The following is a 22,336-nucleotide window of genomic DNA, read 5'->3' as shown; positions in this document are numbered from 1 at the left end:
AATCTTAGGTTAAAGAAATGCAAATATGTATCAAATGCTTTTGATTCTTGTTGCCGCAGCAAATGATTTTTGTCACTGAGAACAAAAAAAAAAAAAAAAAAAAAAAAAACTAATGGCAAGAGCTTAAATAAAGAAACAATTAAATCACATAATTCTTTTTCTTTCTCCTCAAACAAAGGGGAAAATCTGGAGTGGCTGTGTGGCTGTGCACGCACGCTTCTCCACATATGTGCAAAAGTGGAATGAGATCCAGCAAGAGCATTGTGACCCTCTTTTGCTTAACCACAAGGCTGTGGTTAAGACATGTACAATGCGTTTCTTATTTCCCATTTACATATGGTGTTGGTGTTCTTTCAATACTTTCATGGAAAGAAGAAAGAAAGGTATAATTATCTGTTGAACTATGTGTAGCTGTAGCTATTTCAATCACAATTTTTTTTGTCTAAACAGAAACTCCCTCCATCTGGCAGCTGTGGAACACAGCCAGCTGCACGGGACTGCAACTGGCTGTCCTGAGCAGCCCTGCTGATCTTCTCCTCTTTCTGTTCTGCAGGAGTGCCCCCCAGAAGCAGGTGATTTCCGTGCCCAGCAGTGCTCTGCTCACAACGATGTCAAGTACCAGGGGCAGGTGTACGAGTGGCTGCCTGTCTCCAACGACGCCGACAACCCGTGCTCGCTCAAGTGCCAGGCCAGAGGAACGGCTCTGGTCGTGGAGCTGGCACCAAAAGTTCTGGACGGGACACGGTGCTACACGGAATCCCTGGACATGTGCATCAGTGGCTTGTGCCAAGTAAGGAGAGAAGCCCTGTCTCAACCCCTCTGCTCATGACTCGTCTCCTCAGGTCTCTCCCACGTGCTCCCTCTCTCTCCTCCTCCGTACTCGTGTCGTTTTAGGGTCTTTATTTCAATAATCTATTTCCATGCACTTACATTCTTTTACCTTTTTTGTGGTGGTGGACGGGGAGGGAATGTATAATCTCAAAGAATATTTTCTCACTTTATGCTGCTTCCGTGGGGTTCTTTTGAAGGATTTTACTGTCTGTTTTTGAACTCTTCTCTGTAGTTAGCTGCAGTAGCATATCTGATTTGAAGTATCAGTATAAAATAATGTTGTAGATTTTATTTCGGACACATCAAAGTTTTCCAGGTCTATCAGATTACATAATGTTTGAGGATTATTGCTCCCTATAAATCAGAAACCTGCATGGCAGTAGATGAGGCACTAAAGTGAAAAAAATTGCCATTCTTTCTGTAGGACTAAGCAAGCTGCTACATCTCCTCTTGTTACCAGTGAGAAATGGTGACTTTTTGACCCTTCGCATCACAGTGTGTGGAGATCTCTTGGTTATTCAACCAATTAATTTGCATCCTAATTGGTTTTTTTATTACCTTTATGCTTCTGTTTATACATTGGTACCCTATCGTTGCTCCTCTTAAATTACTTTATCTACATCAGACTTTATTCTTCTAAACGACATGTAGGCTAATGGTTGATGAAGGGAAGGACTTTTTCACCATCTCTGCTACGTTCTGAGCACACCTAAGTCTCAAAAACAAGTGTAGATTCATGTTTCATTTCACGGTGACCTTAAAGTCTACAAAGACTTGATTGTTGTTGGCTTTCTACTGTATTTGAACCACTTTTCTTTTTGGCTTTTTTGGAAGCTTTCCTCCCTGTTTATTTTGTCTTTGATTTTCTGCTCTGAGCCAGAAGCAGTCCTGAAGTGAATGAAATAGAGTAGATTTTTCCTGGGCTAATTTAATTTGTGATCTGAAGAAGGCAATCATCTAGACCTCTTGACCTAAACTAAGGGCATACATCTCAAAATTCTAGATTGCCTAATGAGACAGACTATTTTTAGTCTTATTTTCTGTTTTCAAATCTTTTAAAAACTTGACTAGAAGCACAAAAATCTGGATGGGAAAAAGATGCAAAGTTTTTTGTATATAGCGGCCTAGGATTTAGGAGCAGGCTGATTACTGGCTTAGTCCAAACATGAAGCATACTTTTTCTCAAAAAACTTTTCTTCAGAAACAGATTTCCTAAGCATCTAGTACTAAAACTCATCTGCATTCTCATGATAATTCTTACTTGGAAGTCTGAAGGTAGCTACACTGCTAAAACCATAAAGGCTGATGTTATTTCTCTGTGTCTTGAGAACAGAAAAATACTACCACTGAGTAATGTCCCTGAGTAATTTTAGTTAAACGAACTCTTTTCTTATGTATCCTAAAATGGTAGAATAATTTTTAATGCACAAATTACTTTATACCTCCCATGTTCTTCAGCACTCAGTTTCATCAACAAATTTGCCATATATTTACAATTACTGCATTTTTGAGGATGACCAAAAAAAATTAAAATATAAATGCTCATACTGTATTCCTTACAGTGAAAAATGGGTGTGTTAAATTTAAAGCAACTTAAAGTCTTATTGTCTCAGTGCATCCCTGTTAGCCAGTCATATCTTTGTGACAGTAGAGGTAAAGCATTGAAAAAGCCATAATTAGATTTGCCCTGTAGGCTATAGGAGAGCAAGTGCTTTACTTTCTATCACAGCAATAGCTAGTTCTACATAAGTAGTCCAGAATGGTAAGAGTATGGAATTTACCCAAATAAATAATGGGCTTTCTTTAAAAGCAATGATCTTCCATTTATTCTATAAAAGTTATTTTGAAAGATTAGGAAACCACAGTGTTATGGAAGAACAAGTGGAGCATTCTTTCTCTGTAACATTTATGTGAACAAACTTATTTTTATAAGTATAGGGAATGCATGTAAACTTCAAGAAGACAAAATATGATTTTAGGAATTATTTCTATTCATTTGCAGCAGGAGCTGCAGGCTTCTACACTTCCCTAAAGTGGTTGACACACTGTAAACATAATAATTATGGGTCTCAGTAGTTTGTGAGAGTTCATAATGTTCCTGGAAGAAAAGCAACATTTTTATGAGATGTCTCTGGAACTGCATGATTTGGGGCAGTGCAGCAGACAACTGTAATAATACACATATTTGTCACAACTGCAAAAAATGAAGTCTCTTAAGATGTATATTCCCTAAAAGGTCTTGAAGATTCAAAAGTGGAGTATATTCCTTATGTCGTTTAACACCACCAAGAGCCAGATTCCTCACCTGGTACAGGGCAACCCTGGTATTGTGTGCAGATTGGAGAATGAGATGCTGCAGAACAGCCCTGCAGAAAGGCACCTGGGGCTCCTGGTCTATGGCAAGCTGAACCTGAGCCAGCAGTGCCCTGGAGCCAGGAGGGCCAACCCTGTCCTGGGGGGCATCAGGCACAGCATCACAGCCAGGCAAGGGAGGGGATTGTCCTGCTGTGCTCTGAGCTGGGGCAGCCTCACCTCCAGTGCTGGGGCTGGTCTGGGTGTCACAGCATGAGAAAGATGTGAAACTGTTCGAGAGCGTCCAAAGGAGGGTGACAAAGACAGTGAAGGGTCTTGAGGAAAAAGTGTATGAGGAGTGGCTCAGGTCACTTTTTCTGTTCAGTCTGGAGAAGAGGAGACTGAGGGGTAACCTCTTTGTGGCCTTCTGCATCCTCACGAGGGGAAAAGGAGGGGCAAGTATCCATCTCTTCACTCACATGACCAGTGACAGGACTTTGGGAAATGGCATGAAGCTGAGTAGCAGAAGGTTTAATTTGGGTATCAGGAAAGGGGCTGTTCACCCAGAGGCTGGCTGGGCACTGTAACAGGCTCCCCAGGAAAGTGGTCACAGCATCAGCCTGTTTGACTTTAAGAAACATTTGTACAGTGCTCTCAGGCACATGTTCTGATACTTGCAGTGTCCTGCACAGGGACATCTGTTGCACTATGTTGAAAGTGAAGAGACATGTTTTCTGGATTGCTCAGAGCAAAACTACTGAAAGCAACTTTATATTTACCCTCCTATCAGCTTGCATTGATCCAAGTGTTATGGCAACCAAGAAGGAATTGAAAGTTCTGTATATTATACATGTAATTTATGTATATGTTTTATGTATATTATACATAAAACATATATTTATTTAATTATGTGCAAGAATCCTGAATTAGAAAAGTGTTGTTAAGGTCAGTGTATGCTTACATGCTTGGTTTGAAAGACAGGTGTCTGCCAAGAAAGGCAGGAGCCTTTTTTTAAAATGGAAAATGTAAATCCCCTCCCTCCAAATTACTATAATTTTGACATTAAGGGGGCTTTCACACAAAGATATGGGAATAGCAATAATAGTTCTTTACTAGGAAAATTAAAATAGAAATACAGTATTACAGAGAACATTCCCAAAACACTGACAGAGTCAGAATACAACCTGACACCCTGTCAGTCAGGCTGTTGGTAGCAGTCCCATTAAATGGTGGCTGCAGTCCTCCTGCAGTGGCAGATGTGGTTCAGTTGAAGCAGTGCTCCTGTAGAATGGTGCAGTTTTCCTCCAAAAGTCCAGTGATGATGTGAAAGGCCCTCTGGAACCCAGTGGAAAAAGGCTGCTTTGGTGCTCCAGAGCTCAGCTTTTATCTAGGTAGGACAGGCTTGGCTCTTCCTGGCTGGATCATCTCCCAGTGGGATGATGTAATTTTATCAGTCATGCAGTGGGACTCAATGGCCCATTAACAGACGATACCTTCCTGGAGGACGGATGGGTTGTGGAAAAGATAAAGTTGACTGCCCCACCTGATTTTAACAGATGGCCCATTAGCAGAGAATATCTCCCACAGAGATAAGGATCACTGCTCCACCTGTTTTCAACAGATGGTGATAGAATACATACTTTTGGTCACAGCCTGAATTGCAACCAAGACAATAGACATAGAGCATGTTTCCCAGTAGGTCAAACATTATTTATTTTCTTAGCTAACCGTAAGAATATATTTCTTTGTATGCAAGATTTGGGTCAACCCATAGCCTATTGTGGGCTCACAAGAGGCTCTTCAGATTACAGAAATTAAAGGGTAGTTGTATTGCTTCTGTGTGCCTCAGTACTCACTCCTGATTTAAAGGTGATGGATTTCACTCTCATTGACAAGAATGCATTTGTAAAAAGGTGCAGTATTTGGAAATTATAAGATCCCTCTCTCATATTTATTTTTTATTTTTCATATTTTTTGGAGGATTAAAACTACCAGTACCTCAGTGGCATATTTATAAGTCTTTGTTTAATTATGAGATTTTGAGCTGAAGCCTTTGTTCTGCCTGCTGGCCACTTAGTAGTTGAAGTCAGAAGAGACATCTGATTCTACTCAGGGCAAGCAAAGCCAATTTTGTGTATAGAACAAGTTGTGTCCCTGAATCATTGATTCAAGAAGGAGTATGGTTAGAGATCTTTAAAACTAATTTTAATTTTAGTTATGGAGATAGAGTTTTGAAGAATTTATTCAGGAGCTGATTCAGATATACTTCAGGGCATAGGCCAGTACCCATGACCGTGATAGTTCAGAAATCATGAAAGCTGTGGGCATCTTGCCTCTCTCTGTATTATATAAAAATAAATGTATTTTTCCCATGAAGAGATGTGCAACTTGCCTTTGTTCTTTGTGTTAAATACCTAATAAATCAATAGAAATTAATAGGGATTAGTTTCTGAAAGTATTTTTTCTCTCCCTGTAGTTTTACTCTTAAATGCATAGTGACACAGACCAAACAGCATTTTTTCAAACAAAGAAAACTCAGTATATTTTCTAGTTTTTCCTAATTGTCTTGTTCCTCCTGAACATTTTAAATCCCTTTCTCTGTGGGTATATGTGTAATTTGGGTGTTCTTTTCTTTATCCCCTTTTTTAAGAAATACAGATTACTTCTCAGATCTTTGGGTCTCATTTTGAGTTTACCTCAGCTTATAATATGTCCCATTGGTATATTACAGCTAGATTGAACCTCAGTGCTGAAATCAATAGAATGATCTTTAAAGAAATAGTTATTTGAAGTTCTGCATTATGAAATGTCTTTATAGATAGAATTAATGGGTATGCCGAGGCCAATACATTTAAAACTTCCAGCTTCTAGTTTAATTTTCCCTGTTTGCAAAATAAATTCCTGTACTTCAAATCCTTTTTTAGGGTTTTGAGAGTATAAGCAATTTCTGAATACGGCAGTTGAAGATGGAAAGTTGGAGAGTGGTGGGTTGATCCTGGCTGGATGCCAGGTACCACCAGAGCTGCTCTCTGCAACCAGATGGGAAAAGAAATAATAACTGAAGGCTCATGGGTTGAGATAAGGAATGGGAGAGGTCACTCACTGATTACCATCATGAGCAAAACAGGGGAAATGGAGTTGAATTTATTGCCAATAAAAAATCAGAAGAAGATAAAGAGAAGTAAAACAAATCTCAAAAACATCTTCCCCCCTACTCCTCCCTCTTTTTCTCTTCCTCCTCCTTGTGAACAGCAAAAGGAGATGAGGAACAGAGATTACAACCAGTTCATCACACATTGCTCCTGCCACTGCTCAGGGAAAGGAGTAATTCTCTCACTCCAGTGTGGTATCCTTCCCGAGGGAAACAGTGCTCCACGCAATTCCTCAGCATGAATTCAGCAATTCTTCTCCCATCTCACGAGCTACAGCTCTTCAGGAACTGCTCCAATGTGGGTCACTTTCCACAGGGTGCAGTCCTTCAGGAACAGCCTGCTTCTGCTTTTATTTCAAATCAAGCTTATTCTTTGTCATCATGCTCCACATTATCACAGCAACAAAAACAGGAAATTGGCTGCAGTGAGCATGTGTGTTAGAATACTATTTATACACTCTGTTTCATGCAGCTCACACCTCACATTTAACCTCTCTGAAAAGGAAGCAACATTGGTATTTTCGTCCTTCCTTCCTTCCTTCCTTCCTTCCTTCCTTCCTTCCTTCCTTCCTTCCTTCCTTCCTGCCTGCCTGCCTGCCTGCCTGCCTGCCTGCCTTCCTGCCTGCCTTCCCTCCCTCCCTCCCTCCCTCCCTCCCTCGCTTCCCTTTTAGTAATGTAGACAAAAATCTCCTCTCTGTTATTGGGTTTCCCTGTCACAATTTCTTAGTGATTCTGCTGCAGGGGAAATATTCCATTTTGATTTTTGGTTTTTTTTCTCTTTTCCTCACCCTTTTGACTTCTTCTTGTAATCATAGTCTTCATACTCAGTTCTCTCTCAACATAATTTTTGCCTTCTGCTTGTGCAAATTCTGAAAAAATTTCTTAATTCTGGCAAGGAAGAACAGCAAGGTCTTTGCTTCCTCAAATGGGTGATCAAGGATTATTCAAGGCTTCTTGTATCTCCAGTATGGATGTCAGAATCTGTGTGTTGCTGTATAACACCAGATCAGGTTTTTAAAAAAATAATTTTTATGGTTTTCATTAAATACGTGGCCAAATAATAATTTTTTGTGTAGTTTCCCAAAAGCATGTCCCATCAATATCATATTCAAATCCTCATCTCATATAAATGAGCACTGCTTCCCTGAAGTCACAATCGTGAACAAGATGCTTTCAGTTAGGGCAGTCTCTTTTGCTTACACAGCCAGAGTGACCCTTGTCTTCTTCTATCCTTTCAGTCTCTCCATCCTCTGGGCTCGGGGATCCCAGGGGAACACACGTCATACAAGCTGCTGTGAAGTGCATGATTTGTGGGTTTGCTTTAGACATTTCAGCCACAGCTCAGGACAGCAGCAGTTCTTCTCTGTGAAAAATCATGACAGCTGCACCATTTTCATGCTGAAAGGTTAAACACTGAACATGTCCAGAGCTAAACCCTCAGCTGAAAGGATGAAACTGTTTTACGCTTCCAATCAAAGGCAAAAAGTGTAGTTATGGTTTATGAAAAATAGAGTAAACTTTAGCAGAAAATGAAAAAAAATTAAAATTGATGCTACAATTAACAGCGCCATTTGGCTGAAAAGTCACAAACAGTCATACTAGTCCAAGAAGTTGATGAGAAATGTATTTGGGAAGAGTTATATATAAACTGACTTCTTGTACCTGTAGAAGTGTAAGACCTATTGATTCCTTAAATTTCTCTGAAGAAGTAAGATGAAAGAGTTCTACTTTTGCTTTCTTCTTTTTACATAGAACTTGAAAAGCTATTCTTCTGTAGATATCCTAATTGTATGAGTGTTCTCATTATTACAACTATTATTATTACTGTTACTATTACTATTACTGTTGGAATTTTTATTAAAGATCCTAAAATTATCATCTATATGATGGAATTGCACAATGAATCATATTTTAGCTTTAATTGTAGGATCAGATACAATGATTATAAACCTGGGGATTTTTAAGAAGGCTGTTAACTAAATTTGTTACTACAAAAAAGCTGTTTAGGATCAAAACCAGCCTTTCGTTCCTTCTCACAAAACTGCCCAACTTTTTCCTTTACATTCTCTATTTTACAGGTTATTTGTTAAAGAAAGCTGCATGCCCGAAATGCCTATATTAATATTTACTATTTACAGAATATTAAATTTCTCTTTAAAGATCTACTTTCACATAATACTGGAGACAGTTTTTAAAAAATTCTGATTTATTCATTCCCAGGACTCTTTTTTTTCTTTTTTTGCTGAGCTGCACAGTGAATTCAAGTCAGCTAACAAGCTCAGTTATCTTTAGCTAACTCTAGTTACCTGTAGCTGACCAGAAGTCAGACTTAGTGATCTTGGAGATCTTTTTCAAAGTCTGTGTCCAGCTCATGGTGGGGGGGTGGGGCTGATCTAGATTACCTTTAGAGGTCCCTTACAGCCCAAAGTAGTCCATGGCTCTATTTTGTGGTTCTATATACCAAATATATACAAAATATATACAAAATATACACACCAGCACTTAAATGGGTCTGTGTGTGAATATGTGTCTGCATTTATGCTTCTAATTTTTTTATCAGGGACAGTGGCTATACCAACTGGTGCATCATTTCAGAAGAGTGGGAAAATCTGCTCTACTTTAAATAGGGAACTGTACTGTATTCCCTGTGTATCACAAGTTCAGGATGGAGAGTTTCACCTTCTCCCTTCCATGTACAAAGTGTTGCTGCACACGTCCTCTTCTGTTTCCAGTTCAGCCCAAAATAAAAAGTAGTCAGGATAGAAGTGTCACATATTTGGGGTTTAGTGCATGATGTTTTACTCATTGATACAGTAAATCTGCAAAAGACTGGTAAAAATAAGTTTAGGTGGTCACCTCAGCAGGCTCTCAAAGGTTTACAAACCTGCCTTGAGCCCTGACTGTCCATGTGGGACACACTGGGGGCATAGCTGCAGGAATTTGCAGCTGGGCCCGTGGCTGTTTCTAGCCATTCCTTAGTTTCAGATCTGATTTCTTTGCATGCCCTGCTTTCAAATCAACTCCAGTTCCGAAGAATGAGAGCACCAGGAGTCCATCCCTCCCCATGTTAACCCCTGACCTGCATTTTTCTGCCCTGCAACATTAATTGGTTTAATATTAGAGGCTGTTTTCATCCTCTTTACCACTGGTAACAAGGAGGATCATGTGCTGATTTTTGCAGGGTCTCTTTTTTCTACACTTTACTTAGACATGTTATCTAACTGTTAAAACTCTGAGACAGTAACTTCTAGTAAGAGATTTTTTACCTGTGTTTCTGTCTTTCACAAACAGACTGACAGTGCTGTTATTTGCCTGTTTGATGTCAAAGTGGAGAAATTAATGGCCTTTGTTTTATTAATTCTCTACAGACAAGCACCAGTTGTGCTTCCACCAAACTGTATTGTTTTAGAGATATTTTGTCCCCCATGACAACTTCCAGTAATAATTTTTTTGTTCTGCCAAGCCTATGACAGAAATCAGGTTAGAAAAAAGGAAATTATTTGGGGAAAAATATGTCAAGGTATTTACATAGTGCTGGGATTTCGGTCTTGTGTAGTTCAGCTATTTCTGCCCCCAGTTTGTACTAATTTTTTTTTTTATAATTAATTGAAACCTAGATGTCTTCTGCAGACATACATTTCAGAAAGTACTGAATTCTTGATTTCTGTTGGTTATATGTTTTTGAACCTGTGTTACACTGAAGAACTGAATTGCTGTTTGAATATTTTGTCTTGCACTGTCCTCACCTACCTCATGTTCTACAGCTAGCAAGTCATAATTTTGTTCTCTTTTTGATGAACTTCAGTTTTTCTGGGACAAAAGAAGTAGCTTTTCCCCTAGCATGAGATCTTTTCAGCACACAGAAAGGAGTAGGGTGGAGAACCATGATTCATAAGAGGAACAGCCAAATGCTTAAATTGCTATCATCATGCCAGGTAGCAATGTTTTTCGTGGTGGAGAATGGAAGGGAAATGGGATTATTTTTTCTGTGTGAAGGAATCTTCAGTTGCATTATTATAACTCCCCTGCCCTGAATTATCAGTTTTTTACTTTTTAGACTAACAGGGGTTATCACCTCTGCTTGGAGACTTCTAAGGGTTCTCTTTCAGTTACCAGGAGGGAATCTCTGTTTGTGTATCACCTTAGCACACCTAAAAGCCTCAGCTGTGTAGAGTGGTGCAGTGGTTTTATTGATGCATGAGGATGGCAAGCTGTCTGCAATGGCTGGGCAGTTTTGAGAGTCCTCAGCAAAATGGATATTTGGTTCTCATTGAAGACCTTGAAAAGTGGTCCAGTTACTGTGAAAACCCAGGATAGGTGTTTTGCAGGTATTTTGGATAGTTTCCTCTGTTTTCCTAAATGTCTTCTCCTAGGCATGCACTCCTCTTACACACTGAGCAGCAGGCTGGAATACCATATAGACTAGCTAAACTGTTTCAGCAGTAGCCTGGGGACATGTAGCCTCTCTCAAGTATTTGAACTGTGAGGGATGTCTGTTCCTTGATAACACAGATTATGTGACTGCCCGAAGCACCAGAAAATCTTTGCTGGCACTGGTATAACAGAGCTCTGCAGCTGGATCCCCATTGATCCAGCCGACAGAGGACCAACTCCTGCCAACAAAAGAAGCCTGTACACCCATCAGAAGAGAGCTCTGAGAAGCAATTTCAAGCGTGTCATGAAGTCACCAGAGCTTACAAAGAATCGCAGTCAAATGTAATGTGTCACAAGTGTCAATTAAATGCTTTTACAATTAGTGTTTCATGTTCTAGGATAAAAGAATAGGTCCAGCAGGCAGAATTTACTCTTGGTTTCTCAAGCGCATTTCTACCAGGAAGCTGAAGGAGAGCTGCCTCGATTAATTTTGTCTTAGAATGGCCTTTGCAATCACTTTCTGATGCAGTGTTCTAATATTCTTCAAACACTGACAAATCTTTCCCCTGAAACTGCTAAGATATCCAGACAATACATGTGATTCTTCTGGAGAAAAGCAAGTAGTTCAGTAGTGATCTGCTAAAGAGCACTAGCTAAAAAAAAAAAAGTTAGGTTTTTTCCTTCTCCTTCAAGAAATACACAAGCATGTAAGGACAAAGGAGAAACTAATTTTTACTCTAACTCAATATGGATATGTAAATGCAGTGAAAACCAAAGAAAAGTGTGAATGAAATGGTAAGCGAATATGAATAATCACAGAAGTTTCTTGTCTTTCCTATTGTTGTCTGTTTATAAACTCTTGGAAGTCAGTTCTGTTTAAATGTTGCCTCTCACACAGCAGCAGCCTCTGCATTTCTGTATCATTGGAGAATGAACTAGAGAGAGCTTTGTTCATACATCTATGGATTCTCCTATGGTGGCCACACAACAAATTGGTTGGTAATAAATGACTAAACTTGAAAAATTCAATCCTTTATTTTTATCTTGGAAGATTCCTCCTAATTTAATTCACATGTAAGGAGTTACCTTCTCCCCACATCCAAGATTTTAGTGTGTCTGTAATCCTCATTTAGAAGTGTCTGCTTTAAAACTAGTTGAATTGCTATTTGTTAAATCAAGGGTAGCATCAGAATGAGTTTACTTTTTTTCCTCTGAGAGAAAATTAAGAAATAATTCTCCTCAGTTCCTTGCACTGCTGGGTGTTTGCTGTTTGCTTCTAGAGCTTTGGTTGAACCATTGATTCCCAATGTGCTGTGTCTGCTGTGCTGTTGAGTGAGGCTACATAAGGGTCTTTGTTTAAATATATTAATAGCAGAGAGCTCTGGCTAACTGAGAATAATGGGACAGATACCAAGCAGGATCTGCAAATTGGTTGCAGTGGATTAGTGGTACATAAGGCAACCAGCAGCAACAAATCAACAAGCTGGCCAGCCATGTTTCCATGTATTGGAAGGTGTATTTTAGCCACTTGAGTGGCTGTGTTTAATAATTACTCATCAGTAACTGAAGTTTGTTTCACACTGCCTGAACAGTTGCAAGATATTTTTCTCTCAAGTACCAAGCAAGTACACTTATTGCACATGCCACTGGGCCTGATGTTACCAACATAGTTACAAATTGCCTTGCCATGGTGAAAATCATCTCATGGTCTTCAGTTATAGTTGGATTGTGGTGTACCTCCATCTGAATTGCTGGGGACCTGGGGGAGTCGTGCCTAGTGCCTGGTGCTGGTCAAGATTGCCTGTGGCAGGATAATGTCACGAAGCTGTGCCAGAAAAATGTTGGGGCTGTGAAATGTCATCTCAAAAGTGTGGGGGCACTGAAGGGCGGATACCTCCTCAGCAGGAGCTGCAAGTCACCTCGTCACAGACACTAACTCAGATCCAGTTTGCTGTACAGGCTCAAGCTTGTTCTCTCCCCAGTAATTTGAAGAGTAGAGCAGCTCTTAATGCTGATTCTGTAAAACGGGATTTTGAACCCAGTTGAAATGATGGCTCTGATCCAAAACTTTTTTCAACTGAGCAGTGACAATACACACAAGTCCCATATTGAGCCCCATGTCAGTATCTATGTGAAGGGCAACTTTGTTTTTTTCAGATTCTCAGAACTTCTTGCATTTGAACTACAGACATGCCCTTTGAAAAACAGAGAGATTTATTTATAATTGGCTAAATTTGCAAGCTTGCTTTATTACATTATTTCCTGCCCGGGATTTCTTAATACTGAATTGAAATTATTATGAAAACTTCTTACTTCAGGGCATTTCCAGACTAGCAGGGCTGGAGCAGAACCTGTCATTGCTGATCCAGTTTTATTTCTGGAAAAATCTGCTAAATTGAGCCAGAGTTCAAGTCCACAAGGGGAACACATGCACTTATAACACTCATGCACGCACTCAGTGAGTTAGTTCCAACTCCTGTTGTGGGACTTTTAGTCTGATGCCTTTAAACTACACACAGACGGCTGATCTGTTAACCATAGATAGATAGCCATCTCTTTTCTTGCAGTATCCTGTAAAAATTATTTTGCAATGTGTCTCAGAGTCAGGAATATCCTTATTTTTCTGTTTTGTCAACCCATGAGCTGTCAAGTGGAGTAAGGGAAGGTTTGAGGGCAGGGGAGAGGGGGGGAAAGAGTCAAACTCAGCATGAACTCTGGGACTTCAGCCTAAAATGTAATATGGAATCTTTACCTCTGAGTAGAACTGTGGTACCTTATGCCAGAAAACAATACAGGCTTGGCCAACTAGGGATTAGCTGTTATTATTCTGGCTTTTTGTTGCTAGACTTTCTATACTAAACCCATAAGGAGAATAAAAAATCAGCTCACTTTAAAGGTGGTGAAGAAGATCTGTGCAGACAGTTGGTATTCACCTGTGATGTCCTCTCTCTGGTACCACATGGCTGACATTTTCCATATTCTGAGAGACCTCCAGAGCTTTGCCTTTACTGCTTTAAGGGCATTTAACCACAATAGTAATGAGCTTCATAGAAGCACCTCTAGAAATGCACAACAGCTTAATCCAAAACTTATCAAACTTAAAAGTAGATGTTCTTGATTTTAATGGAGTTTGGATTAGATTGTCAGGGAACTTAATGGAGCTGCTTCTGACATTTTGTGCAGTAACAATGTGCAGTTCAAGCGTCTGACCACACTTCAGCAACTTGAAACTCAAAAGATTTCAGTGTGGAAAGTCTGTGCTTCATTACCCTGCTTTAAGGGGAGGAAGCTTAACATGCTATAGAGATGTGTATTAAAATTGCTTACTTCAGAACATTTCCAGGCACAATTTGTTGTAGTAATCCGTTTTCCTTCCTAGTGGGGGCTTCCTTCCCAGACCTTTATGAATTGAAAAATATTTCATCTCCCTAAACTGCCCAAGATATATTAAGATCAGAACTAGAATGCATTGGAAAGGGAAGTTTCTATCTCATAGACTTCAGAATTTCAACATTGGATCCAGCTTCAAACCAAGATAAGGAGTTGGCATTCCAAAGCTTTTCAGAGTGAAATATTCCCTAGACTTCTGATTCAAATAAGTCATTATTTTGTTTCAAACTGTGTCCCCCAAAGCCATTACTCTGAGCTGTGTATCAGAGGTATAGTATCCTCATTGTATCCTTTGCTTACCGTGCTGATGAAGCATGCCTTCCAAGGTGCTTATTTTCATGGGGAGGTCCTCAACCACCTGTCGTCAGGTAAGTATGCCCATAGGTCAGTGTCTTGGCAGACTTTTCTTGTTCTGCAGACCAAGTGAGTCTACTTTTCTTGACAGCCAGCCTCTTCTAATGTCTTGCATCCTTGACATCTCTGATAACAGCCATTTTAAAACCTTCCCTCTGTGTTTTGTTCATGCTATGGGTGGATGCTGAAAGAAACAATTCTGCCTTCCTATTCCCTGTAACCTTTTGCAGATTTCTGGGGGAGTGGTGATACATTTTCACCCATTCCATAATCTTTTTCAATGAGTTCTTTGCAGCCTTGATGGACAGTGAAAATAATGTTATAGAAAATGTTGGAATGGAATGGAAATGTTATGTTCTCAACTCAGCCAAACTTCTGTTTCTTCTGCTCAGAGATGAAAGATATTGTTCTCATGAACTGTGTATTTTTTTCAGGAGCACTTTAATATTTCCTTGTCTGATTTTTTTTGCTCTCATAAGAGTCCAGCCTGCAAAATGTTCTCATGTAAGAGCTACTAAAAACTAATATAGGAGATGTGGAGTAGTGTTTTTCATTTTAAAGCATCAGATACTCCATTTCAAACTCTAGTTACCTTTCTAGTGTATGTAATTACCTTCAAAATATGGAAGAATTTCCCTAGGTAGTGAAAAAAGAAGAAGAAGAGAGAAGAGAAGAGAAGAGAAGAGAAGAGAAGAGAAGAGAAGAGAAGAGAAGAGAAGAGAAGAGAAGAAAATATAGCATTTCAACAGAGGAAATATTTTTATGCTGTACACTGGGTGATGACTGTCCAACTAAAAAAAAGAAACAAACCACAATATAACTTCCTTTCACACCTGAGATTTTTTCCTGGTGTTTTCCTCCACAAGCTGTGACCTAGCTCCAAATTGCTCAGTCTATAAATTAACTTTAATCAGGGTATTGCCTATGGCAACATGTGAGTTGGTGATTCATAAAGTTAAAAATGCTTTAAAGTAGTAAATGCTGTTTTTTGAAATTGTTTAGCTCATACCTGGATTTAAGATCCAGCCTATTTCTTATCCAAGCAGTTCACATATTTGTTTCAAAATAGGCAAAGGCAGAAAGATTTGTGTACCATTCTAAACTGAATTATTGAGCAGATATGAAAGGGAGTTCTGACCTTTCTTCTGTTATCTGGGCTCCCCAGCAGGACTCTTCTCCCTGTGGGTGCTAGTGATCTCTAATGCACTAGAAGGAAAATCTCATTTGTAGGCATTGTCATGTCAGTTTTCAGACCCTACAAGTGATTCTTTTTACCATCTTGTCTACACAGTGGCATTCATGGAAGTTAAACCATACCATTCTGTGTGTATCAAAGGTGGTTCAGCTCCTGTAGGGATATTCTTATTCAGAAAAAAAAAAAAAAAAACCAACTTAAATCTTACACAGTACTGTGAATACAATTTGTACATCTGTACTTGGAAGTTTTGTATGGAGTAGTCATAGTCAAGATACAAGCTTATCTTTGCTTCAGTTTTCTAACTATTATTTGTTGTGGTGTTTCTAATGTGTTAAAATGTCACTTGCAGTCATGATACGACTAGCTTTTCAAGGAAATGTATAATTTTTGTGACTGTTACTTCTTTAGGCTTCATTAATTTTCTTAGAGGGATCATAATATAAAGTGTAACCATAGGAGGCTTGACCCGGTTCTGACCTGGACGAAGTAGGTAAAATTTAAAAAAAAAAATTGATGGTAGCTTTCATCAAGCTTGGATCTATAATGATTTAAATTAAATTAATTATATTATCAATATGGCAGATAATCAAGGAAACAGCTTTTCTACAGCTTGTAAAATAATGTTAGAAATGGGAGTTGAATTGTTAAAAGAAAATATTGGTTATAAAAGCCTGCATTTTCATAGACAAATGAAGAGAAAGTGTCAAACACAGGAGTATATCTAACCCTAGCAGACACGTGTAATTCTTCACACTCAGATTTGCACAAATAAGAAATACTAGTCTGAATGTTTAAGTAGGCAATTTACACATACAGCTTTTATGAGTGTTGATGAAAAGTCCTATTTGTTCTCATCATTTTCTAGGACCTAATTCTCTGATTTAACTAAAACTCAGAAATGCAGGAAAATTTAAAGCTGAAAAAACACTTTATTTAAAGGTCCCTCTGTTTATATATACATTCTCTGTTTGGCTAAGAGCCTTAGCACAAACTCATTAGAAGTTATAGACAAATATTTGTTCATCACTTACTCTTCATGCCAGAATGCTAGAAGGCCTTTCATTTTCTAATACTTTCAAAGGTAATTATAACACTGTAAGGACTTTCTTAATTTTTTGGATTTTAATTATTTATGTGCAAAATTCATTACTTGGATGCAGAACTCAAATTTCAAACAAAAGGCTGTTTAACATTGTGTTAAACAAATAATCCATTAATTAATTTTAAAGGTACTTAATTATAAATTACTATTTGATTCTCCTCAGAATAACAGAGGTTTTGCTAACTGAGAAACCTAGTTTATCTATTTAACTCCTAAAATTTTGAACCAAACAATTTGCATGTAGGAATAAAGCCAATTTCAGAGCAGGTAATTACATTCATGCAATGACTCTCAATTCTTTTGTTGCAATCATTCCAACCTTCTTTATCAGATCTTTTACAATGTCTGAACACAGGCATTGACAGTGTGGAATGGGATTATTGTCAAACATAACTAAAACCACATGGCTTCCCCAGCTGCATAGCAGGTAAAATTTCAGAGCCATGTTACTATTGATCCATGCTGCTCTTTACTTTTATCTATCTGTCTGCTTCCTATCTGTCTTTTTATGTGTTTCAGGAATTTTTCTTTGTGAAACCCTAAGAAGTGAAATTTGTGATAGGATTCTGACCAAGAAATGTTCACAATGCCCTAAAATAACAACCTCCAACAATAGTCTTTTCTTCCTCTGGACTGCAAAAGCCATTGAGTACTAACCTGTTCACTATCTCTCGCCTGACTTCAGTGCACGCTCCCAGCCAGATTTGCTCAGCCTCTTTCATTGCTAAGGTACTTTATGGCCCTCTAGAGATTCTAAGACAGAAATTTAGAGTAATTAGTTGCAGAGATGGATTGAGCAGTCAGTTGATTCGTGCTCACGTTGAACTGCACGTCTTTCTTTCTTTCTTGCCAGATTGTTGGCTGTGACCACCAGCTGGGAAGTGCTGTCAAGGAAGATAACTGTGGGGTCTGCAATGGAGATGGGTCCACCTGCCGGCTGGTTCGAGGCCACTATAAGTCCCAGCTCTCTGCAAATAAATGTAAGCTGTTCCTTCTGGTAAAGTGCCACCTTCCCCTTTTAGTGATGTTTTCATTTCTTGCAAGCTAGTTTCACCCCACTCTTTCTCAGGTTCTTGAATAATCGTGGTCAGCCTAGTTGTCCCCAGAGGTGCATGCCTCTAGGGTTAAAGCAGCCTTGCTCAGACTGTTGGTCAGGTTGTGGGGGTGGACAGAGGCTTGTGGAAAGCTGTCATCACCATATTCCCCATCTCAGACAGCTAGTTGCTTGTGAAGAGCAGGAGAGCAAGAGGAGGTGGCTCTTCACCACTCTGGCTGTATTACTGGCTATGCATGGGCCTTAGTACACTCTGCTCTGAGCAGAATGGTCTGTGCTGCTCTACAGCAGAGGGGAACCTTGAGGGGCTGGTGCTGCCAACCTGCAGAGTGCTCTCTCCAATTTAGCATCGCTTGTGCCTGCATGCTCACTCAGTTCTAGGGAAAACCTAGGTTGTCAGAAAGTACCTACACAAGCATGAGAGATGTCTACAGAAAAACAAGGCCTTTCCTGCATGCTGACCCAGCTTTAACCCAGAGTGGTAAATTAGCATTAGTGCATCCCAGTGAGTGGGTTAGTTTATCCTGACCTCAGACAGGCTTTTTCAATCAGTTTACAGCACCACAGATGGAGCTATAAAACTTTCAGGGTGAGAGATAGGGTGTGTCTGGTCAGTTTTGAAGGAAGGATTAAAAAGCAGGTGTATTTTAATGCCTATGTAGACACGCCTATGGAATCACATGTGCTAGCCTGAAAACCTGCCCCCAGCCTTAGAGTTTAATCAGACCAGCTCTACCATTCTGGAGCAACTTTGCAACTGCTGAATAGCCCATAACTTTAAAGATTCAAATAGCAGTGTAGTGTCTGCTGAAGACTGTGTGCACACTTGTGGGTTCTATAACAGGAAGAGCTGCTTTTCACAAAAGCTCCTCTCTGTCAAAGGGTAACTGCATTGGTATGGAGCATGTCACACAGAGCAGCTGATAGCACAGTGCTGCTGTGGCTCCGTGTTTGCTGAGAGGGAAAGTAGAAGGAATGAAGGGGGAAGGGAAGGGAAGGGAAGGGAAGGGAAGGGAAGGGAAGGGAAGGGAAGGGAAGGGAAGGGAAGGGAAGGGAAGGGAAGGGAAGGGAAGGGAAGGGAAGGGAAGGGAAGGGAAGGGAAGGGAAGGGAAGGGAAGGGAAGGGAAGGGAAGGGAAGGGAAGGGAAGGGAAGGGAAGGGAAGGGAAGGGAAGAATAATCCTCATAGCTTCATTGTTTCATTCACAGTTTCATTGCTGAAGTAGAATTGTACATTACAGGACAAAGGAAATAATTCACAAAGATTTAGGAATGGAATTCCACCTCATTGTTAAGTTTTCTGCAATAGGCAGGAATAGATTTGGAAATCTCTAGGCCACTTGAGACATAACAGTGTTTGTGAACTTTCTTGGCAAATGTCTTTTCCTGTAGGAGCAATTAATTGTTTTTAGTTGCCTTGTGATAAAAAGGTGCTCATCTCTACTGAGGATAAAGGGATTAATATATTATGCGCAATACTAAAATGTTAGTAAAAAACAGTAACCTACTCCCAATGGTTTCCTATTGAATGTAAAGAATGTTATATAGGTAATAGAGCAGATGACAGAGAGTACAATCTTAGACTGAGATAAATGTGAAAAAATGTTAGAGAATGGATTTTTCAGACACATTTGTCTGCATATAATTGTTAAGCAGGTCTAGGAAAACCACAGATTTTGTGTGCAGTCTGTATAAACCGTGTAGCATTATTCCCTCCCCTGCTGTGAACATATATGTTTTTATGCAACATTATAAACTTTGAATCTAAGAAAAGTAAGTCTTTTTTTTAACTGGTTTTTTTTTTAAATCATAAAGACACAGTTATGAATCCCCTTCACATGTATGAATTAATATGAATTCTTTTAGAGATTGGCTTCAAAATGATTTATGTAAATGTTGTGAAAATTTGAGATTTTAAATGTTGAAATTCTTTCCAAAATCTATTGTGGTCATTTTCTGCATTTATCTTCCCCAGCATTGTTGGCACTTCATCTGTCTCAGCATCTTGTTTATTTGTCACTATAAACATAAATACACAAACAAATCTGAGATCAGGACCGGATTAATTTTATTAATCCAGTCATTTAAATGACCGGATTCACTAGTTGATAGCTAAATTTCAAATTATCTGTATAAAATAATCCTGTTTTTCTAGAATTATGTCTCCTTTATCTGTGGTCTGAACAGGAGACTAAAAGCCAGACTGCCATGCAGCATTAGAAAAAGCAGAGGGGAAATGTACATCACTGATTAGATATCAGCAGAGGTGTTCTTTGGCCTTGCACAGGATTTTTGTTTCTCTAAGAACAGTATTCAGTCTTGAGGACTCTTCTAGGGGTTGGACAGTTGACCTTTACTCCAGAGTATCCCAATAGTTTCTGAAGCTGTTTATATCTCAAAACCATTCCAAACACAGTCTTGAGGTCATCATACTGAAGTAATTTTCTCTTGGTGCTCACATCCAGTTCTATGCAAAGGCATAAGAGAATGAAATTAGCATTTCCTACAGAAACAGCTTCTTCACTGCCTATAGGGGTAGTATGCATGTCTCTGTGGACTGAGAGACAGAAACATAGCAGGGCAGGATTTAGTGTGATGTTGAATTCTCACCTACATTTTTATGAAAAACAAAGCACCTATGTCTCTACTTTTGTAAGATGGATAATAAAAAGGCTACAAAAACCTTTATTGATTCCAGAAATATTATTTTTTCTTAGGTGGCTTGGGTGGGTCTTTAAAAGTATGCAGAAAATGCATCTTTCTCTTTTTATTTAATATCTTCTTTAGGGAATTGTGTACATCCTTCCTCTGAAGATAAGCTGCATTTAAGCAGGCTTCTTTGTATTCACCAAAAAGCTAGAGAGTTAGTCCCATAAGTTTTGAGTGCATTCTGCTGATCATCTAGTGCAATGTTGGTATTGCTCTGAAACAGGATTGACATCTACTACCAAAGCAGATTAGTTTTAAAAGAGACTTTAGAAATTATAATGCTGTCTAGATATTCACCTAATTACTCTTGTTATGGCTGTCAAAAATAGATGTGGCTCCAGATTTCCACTGAATATCAGTAGTAATCAGGAGATAGAAAGAACTCCATTTTTCATCATGAGAACTGACAAACCATTTAACCATTTGGACAAAATCCAAATTAAAAATCCAAAACTAGAAGAAGCTTCTCTCTCGTGGGAATCTGCTGTATGCACATGACATTTAACTTTTGCCTAAAACCTTACACTTTCTTCTCAGTCCTGAGCCACTCTCCTTTCAGTTACCTGGGACCTTCCTTTTCTTCCCTATGCATGGTCTCCAGAGAAAACCAACCACCTGTTAAAGCGTTTTGTGTCTTTTCCACACAGCTGCTCAACAATCTGTCTCTCTGCTTATTGTTGGAGAGAGTTGTGACTAAATGTTAGCCTGCTTGCTTTCACATCTCTTCACAGGAAATGTCTCCTCCTTATCACTGTTAACCTCAGGAAATTATCCTTCAGTCCCCACTGCTTCTGCTTTGTGAAAGCAGGAAGCACTGCGATAAGAAAAAAACCCACTGAGCTTTGCATTTCATATAAAGCGTGCTAGGACTTCAAATGGAAAGCAGCTAAAAGATCAGGTGAAATATAGTCCTAGCAATACCCTGGGGCAGAAGACGCATGCTGTGGATATAAGCTCACATGGTCTTTAAACTGTCCAGGTTTTCTGTGACATGTCAGTGAGTTGTTACCTTTGAAGCACAGAGCTTGTAACTAAGAGACAGTCAGATATAATAATGGCATGGGATTGTCTTTAAATAAAATTTGTGAAAAGGCCATTAATATTGGGGTTTATTAAATTGAAGTTTTTGTTTTTCCAAACTCATTCCAAAAAATCTATTTATCTACAGCAAAATTATACATCATACTCATGTATTTTGTTCCACAAAATGGATAAAATAATTTATCCTACTGAGTATGTGGAATCTGAATGCCAATAAAGTAGTATTAGAATATCAGTATTTAATTAATTTTTTGGAAATTGAATTTGTGTCTTTCCAAATAGAAAATTTGAATTATGTATTGATATGAAAGATTCCTAGCTTTACTAATCAGTGTGGTATCAGAGATGTCTACAAGCAAAACATGTATTGAGTTTAAGCCCAGTATTACAAAAGACTTAGGCACTGAAATTTTGGATTTGAGAAAACATATCAAATCGGAGCTTGAAAATGGGACATGGTTCAGAAGTGCCTGAAAATTTAAACAGTCTTTATGTCCACACAACTTTTGTGGTACTTAGAGAGACTGCTTACATATCTGCCTCACTTTTGGGATAGTAAGAGGCAAAAAAAGTATGAGTATTTCATCCCATAAAGTTCTGAAATATGAGAGTGTCAATAATTCCTGTGATGCATTTGACAATTTAAAATGTCAAAGGGTTTTAGTTAACAGTTTTTGAGATATTATGGTTTTGGATGCATGAATGTATTGGATGAATGAATGTATTGCTTAAAAGTTCCTGTTTCTGGTAGTGTTTCCTCTCTGTGTCAACTCTTCACCTTTGATATAAAATGACAACATGGACAACTATTTCGCTAATAAGTGAGAATCCTGATTTAGCTG

The 22,336-nt window shown here is 38.9% G+C and overlaps 1 protein-coding gene across 3 annotated transcripts in view; it reads left to right on the top strand.

Moving 5' to 3' along the window:
• ADAMTSL1 (ADAMTS like 1) overlaps positions 1-22,336 on the top strand; it is a 190,988-nt gene that overhangs the window by 36,628 nt on the left and 132,024 nt on the right. For all 3 annotated transcript variants that reach the window (XR_015799574.1, XM_014871990.2, XM_014871904.2), the window contains exons 4-5: positions 554-790; positions 17,546-17,672. Coding sequence is in view for 2 of the 3 variants with exons in the window: in XM_014871990.2 (XP_014727476.2) it covers positions 554-790; positions 17,546-17,672 (364 nt within the window). In the remaining variant the exon portion in view is untranslated. The remainder of the gene's footprint in view (positions 1-553; positions 791-17,545; positions 17,673-22,336) is intronic.

The sequence above is a fragment of the Sturnus vulgaris genome, chromosome Z (assembly GCF_052056855.1).
Source record: "Sturnus vulgaris isolate bStuVul1 chromosome Z, bStuVul1.hap1, whole genome shotgun sequence".
In the NCBI taxonomy this organism is placed as follows: Eukaryota; Metazoa; Chordata; class Aves; order Passeriformes; family Sturnidae; genus Sturnus; species Sturnus vulgaris.
Note: the sequence above shows the minus strand (reverse complement) of the source record. Positions and strands in the feature narration are given on the sequence as shown.